The sequence below is a fragment of the Haplochromis burtoni genome, unplaced genomic scaffold, assembly GCF_018398535.1.
Source record: "Haplochromis burtoni strain Fernald_Lab_line unplaced genomic scaffold, NCSU_Asbu1 Contig_353, whole genome shotgun sequence".
NCBI lineage: Eukaryota > Metazoa > Chordata > Actinopteri > Cichliformes > Cichlidae > Haplochromis > Haplochromis burtoni.
Genome location: NW_024582714.1, coordinates 1 through 4,934, shown reverse-complemented (window position 1 = coordinate 4,934; position 4,934 = coordinate 1). Strand labels below are relative to the sequence as shown.

General features: G+C 36.7%; 1 protein-coding gene across 2 annotated transcripts; it reads left to right on the top strand.

Annotated features, from left to right (window-relative positions):
• The first annotated feature begins 721 nt into the window (after nucleotides 1-721).
• On the top strand, nucleotides 722-4,921 carry LOC102292844. Of its 2 annotated transcripts, XM_042228809.1 has the most exons (6): nucleotides 723-1,056; nucleotides 1,611-2,207; nucleotides 2,334-2,444; nucleotides 3,033-3,094; nucleotides 4,065-4,325; nucleotides 4,587-4,921. In XM_042228809.1, the coding sequence occupies exons 2-6, from the start codon at nucleotides 1,619-1,621 to the stop codon at nucleotides 4,623-4,625; spliced, it is 1,062 nt and encodes a 353-aa protein (XP_042084743.1). In that variant the 5' UTR covers nucleotides 723-1,056; nucleotides 1,611-1,618; the 3' UTR covers nucleotides 4,626-4,921. The 2 variants fall into 2 exon arrangements, with proteins under 2 accessions (XP_042084742.1, XP_042084743.1); XM_042228808.1 differs by having other exon boundaries at nucleotides 722-2,207.
• Nucleotides 4,922-4,934: the final 13 nt, after the last annotated feature.

Sequence of the window (4,934 nt, the reverse complement as noted above, 5' to 3'; positions counted from 1 at the left end):
GACTACTGATAAGAGTCAGCTGCAGACAGAAAGACTGTTGATAGGTAAGCACATAAATAAGGGATAGGCATGTTTTACAATTAAACAAAAATAGTTTGTCTGATCACAACCACTTCCTGGAAATACTTCACCACAATGCATAACAGTGCTCTATGTTTGGAAAACTGCAAGGGAAAAGTTGTGATTACAAAATCCTGGAAACTGTGTTATCATATGTTGTCACAAGAGCATCCAGTCAGTTTTTTGGGAATAAAGGTTTTAATGAAAGTAAATTAAAGCAAATGGTGCAATCCAAGTGAAATGTTAGAGGTGCTCGGTTTTAAACTATAACAACAAAAAATAAATTCTGGAACATTTGTAATATATTCTTTAAAAAGTGAGTGGAAAGTAAACAGTACAGTTAATATTGATTGTTAGTTAAGTAGTTTCCTTGGAAACGAATCCCACCACAGGACTAAAGACATAATGGCAAATAAATGAGAACAATGTTATTACTCTACTACTACTACTATTGCTAATCATAATAATAATATTATTATTATAATACAAGTAGTTTCGTGATTACTTTTCCAAGACATCTGTATTAGAATACATAAAGAGACAGCCACATATTATCACAAATCAAGAAAAACACGCGCAAGAGTGGTTGAATGACCTAAATATAACCAAAAACAATCACTATGATTACGTCATTTTTAAAAACGTCGTGTTTTGTACTGCTTCCTCTAAATGCAGCCGCTGAAAGGAAGCAAAATGTCTTCCTGTAAAAATCGGCTAAAGCACCCGGTGGATATATTGTTTTACAGCAGAACCGAGAGCGAGGGTGAAACTGTAAACACGCGTTGAGTCTGACGTCTACTTTGGACACGAATGCAAGCAGGAAGACAGGTGGTGTTTTCCCAGCTTCCCGCCCACTCTGCGAAGGAGTTAGGAGGTGGGTTTTTGAGCAGGCAGCCGGACTTTGGAGTATATAACTTTTTAAAAAGAACCGTGAGTGGTGGTAGCCAGACTTGCACAGATCCTTGCAGAGATTTAAGATATTTGCGGTGTGTGAAGGTGAGTCTACATTTTGGCCTACTGCTAATGGTACTAATGCGTTTCTTCTTGTTGTTTTGCAGTCTTTCTTCTTCCTCCAACTTGTTAATGGTATAATCCGCCTCTACAATTTTACCGCTTGTAGTTTAAAGTAAAACATTTAACGAACACTTAATAGCAACCTGGTTTCAGAAAGTCCCAGATTCGTATTTGTTTTTCTGTTTAGCTTTCGGTTGTGCTGTTGTTCAGATAAGGGAAGTTAAATATCTCCATACGGGTTATATGGAGCTACCTACTATTATTTATTCCAATTTAACAACAGACTAAAAAAAATATTTGCCATCTTAGTTGAAATTAATGATTATTGTGCCGACTACTTTCTTGCTACATTTATTAATTTGAAGGTCTAAAATTGTTACAAATGTTTACATTTTTCTCAGTTTTGTTCAGTTTTGTTTTGTTTGTTACAATTGAGAAGATGATACCATCCATTGTCAGGTCATTTGGATTGAAATCGTATCCTTCAAAAGTGTTAAGGATGTGTTGTATATGTGGTGTTGTGTTTCACCTTTCAGAGTCCAACATGGAAACAGAGAAAGAAAAACAAAGGCCTCCACACAGCCAGTTGATTTCCGTGCCTCCCAAGGATACAGTCCGTCTCCTGGAGGTATACGTAAAACGTAGCCTCAGCCTAAATGATGGCACTCATGGGCTTAAAGTGGCTGGGAGGAAAGAAAAATGGGTGACAGTGCCAAAAAGACAAAGACATCATTCCAGCGACCCTTCCCTTCACTTGGCCCCTTCACTTGAGAATGTGGATGGCAAAGAAATTGATATGTTCTCTCCGGTCGAACATGTAGCAAACCAAACCGAGAAATGTCCCGAAGAACCAGAGAAACCGACAAAAAAATCAAAGAAGATCAAGAAAACCTCATTTTGGAAAAATATAATTGGCTTTTTCACCCGGAAGGACAATGAGGATAAAGACGATGAGCAGGACAGTCCACCAGACAAGTCCAAGTCCTCTGAGACAGTAACTAACTGCTTGCCCATTACACCAGTCACTTTACCAAAGAAGTCAACAAGAAAAAAGTCCCTAAGAAGAAGATTCTCAAAAAGGCAGCCATCTCTGACAAAACCAAACAAACCTGCTGACATCACTGGAGTTGAAGGTATGTCTGTGGGAGAACTGACCTTAGTTAATAATCAATGTTATTTTTTTACATTTTTATAGTAAGCCAAATCACTGGAATACAAAAAAATACACATTTAAAAATAACCAAATCTTCATTTTGCAGCTGTTGTCAGTGTAACACCAACATACTCTTATTATGAGAAGGTGTCAGAGGAACTGGAAAAAATTGTCCATGAGGTCAAAGAAAAAGAAGAGGTTGCACCACTTTCAGATGGTAAGAAACTGTTTAGTTCTCTAAATTTAAGTCATGTACATGTCAGTCTGAAAATACTTCAGTATTGCCAACAAATTTGATGAAAGAAAAGTAGAACAACTACTAAACCAAATGGAAGGTTTGTGCTAAAAATGTAACTATACCATACACTTAAATAATAATAATTAATTCATTTTTTTTTTTTAATAATGGATTGGATTTATATAGCGCTTTTCAAGGCACCCAAAGGCTTTACAATGCCATATTCATTCACTCTCACATTCACACACTGGTGGAGGCAAGCTACAGTTGTAGCCACAGCTGCCGCAGATGACAAAGTTAGAGGTGCATCGGCTTTAACTATCGCCAACAACAAATATCTGGAACAATGTATAGGTATTAAAGTGTCTTGCCCAAGGACACAACGACCAGGACAGAGAGCCCGGGGATCGAACCGGCGACCTTCCGGTTACAGATATGCTTCCCAACCCCCTGAGCCACGGTCGCCTGCATTAAACCCACATTGTTACATGTAGCAGACTGTGGTGTGAACAATGTTGTGAACTGCTCAGAGCATTAATTACACTTCTTCTTTCTGTTTGGTCTCAGAGGAAGTAATTAACAGGATCATTGCTCTGATGAAGGAACAGGGTGATGCCATAGATGTCAAGGTTGGTATTAACTGTCAGTCTTGGAAAATTACAAATATTGAAATACTTTATGTGAAATAGTCGGCCTGTATATAATGCCTTGAATTTAAATTGTTTTTAATTACACAGATAAACTGTGTTTTAACAGAAAACAAAAGCTAACTAATAAATCTCAAATTATTATAAAGATAACCATTACCAACTCCAGTGAAAAAGTACAAACTCCTTCACAAATTCATGTTCAAGTGCCTGTGTTTGTCTGCAATACTTAATGGGTTTTTGTGAATTTGTCATGGGCATTTACTCCTGCATGTTTTCTGTTTTTACAATAAGAATAGTAGTAAACGAGGCCTACATGAGAACAGGAAGAGGTGTAAAGTTAAATATGCAAAGTTCTACTTAGCAGCATGTCAGCGTGTTTTGAAACTACAGTTGGTTTTTTGTTTTTTCATACAACAGGTTCACACATTAAATAAGTATGGCTGCATTTGGCAATACAAACTATTTAGAAATGTGATCAGGCATAAATACTAAAGATTTCATGACGACAGCTTCATAAGTCTGAGGATTTGCTGCTTTTCTTTGTATTATTGGATCATAAATTGTTTTTGGTATATTTCAAAAACATTTGCACATGTAAATATGGCCTTTAGAGATATTATCCACATTTGAGCTATGAGCATTTTTAATTTTCTGACATTTTATAGACCAAACAATCAGTACAAAGAGAAAATAAATGGGTTGCTAATCAATAATGTAAATGATCATTAGTTGGACCCATCATGAATCAGACTAAAAGCTTTCTGTTCTCTCAGCTACAGCTAATGATTATTTAGGCTTCCTGATAAGATAGCCTTGCACTCTATTAAATTGTAATTAGCTTTTTATCCCATTTTGTATAACTGTTCAGTAGCTGTTGACTTCATGTTTATTTTAGTAAATCAAAAGCAGATTGTATTAACAGACCTCCTCTTCTCCTTATGTCTTACAGATGAAAGATAACCCCACCCTGAGCTCCTTCTTTCAGCAGATGACATACTCTTCCTTCCAAAAGCTTGCTGATGCATATGTTGAGAAAGAAGGTTCATCGACCCAAAAACCTCCAACTGTCTTACCAACAGCACCTGAGCTGGTCAAACTGGCTTTCACACTCGACTTCACGGCCAGGATAGCCGGACTCTCCAAACAGAATGTAGGCCACATTACTGGTCTGGGAAACCGTTATCTACAGGACCGATTTGAATACAGACAGGTAAGGATCAGATGAAATGGAGAGGGATAAAGCAAAGAGAGTAAACATTAGAAAGAAACAGCTTTCATGTGTTGTTTTCATAATAATGAAACGATGTTATCAGTTAATTATTGATTAAAATGGGAATGCAAATGTTCCCTTGCTTCAATATTTGAATGTATATCCCTAAAAAAGATGCTAAATATAGCGTACGATATTGTTTATTTTTAAAAATGACATTGAAAAAGTTTGTTTTATTTAAACTCTTATGTTCTCTTACAGGCATGCACAGATCATCCATGGTCTGACAGTGATGACTGAGAAGCAGCCAAGCAGAAACATAGCTGCACATTAAATTTTGACAACCCCTCTTAGCACTGTAGATGTGGTTAAGGATGCATTGCACACCTGAGTTCCTTTTTACAAAGGGGCTAGCTAAGAAATGCTGTAAGCCTGCAAAGAGACACATGCTGTAATCTATGTTATGTTTTCTTAATATTGTTTTTGAGTGCATGTTAAACTATAAAATCGCAACAGAACGACTGCTGAGAAAACTGTTTGGATGTTGTTTGAGTGCATGAGTGTTGTCTTTCACATTAAGGTTCAACTGAGATATAAGTAAACTACTAA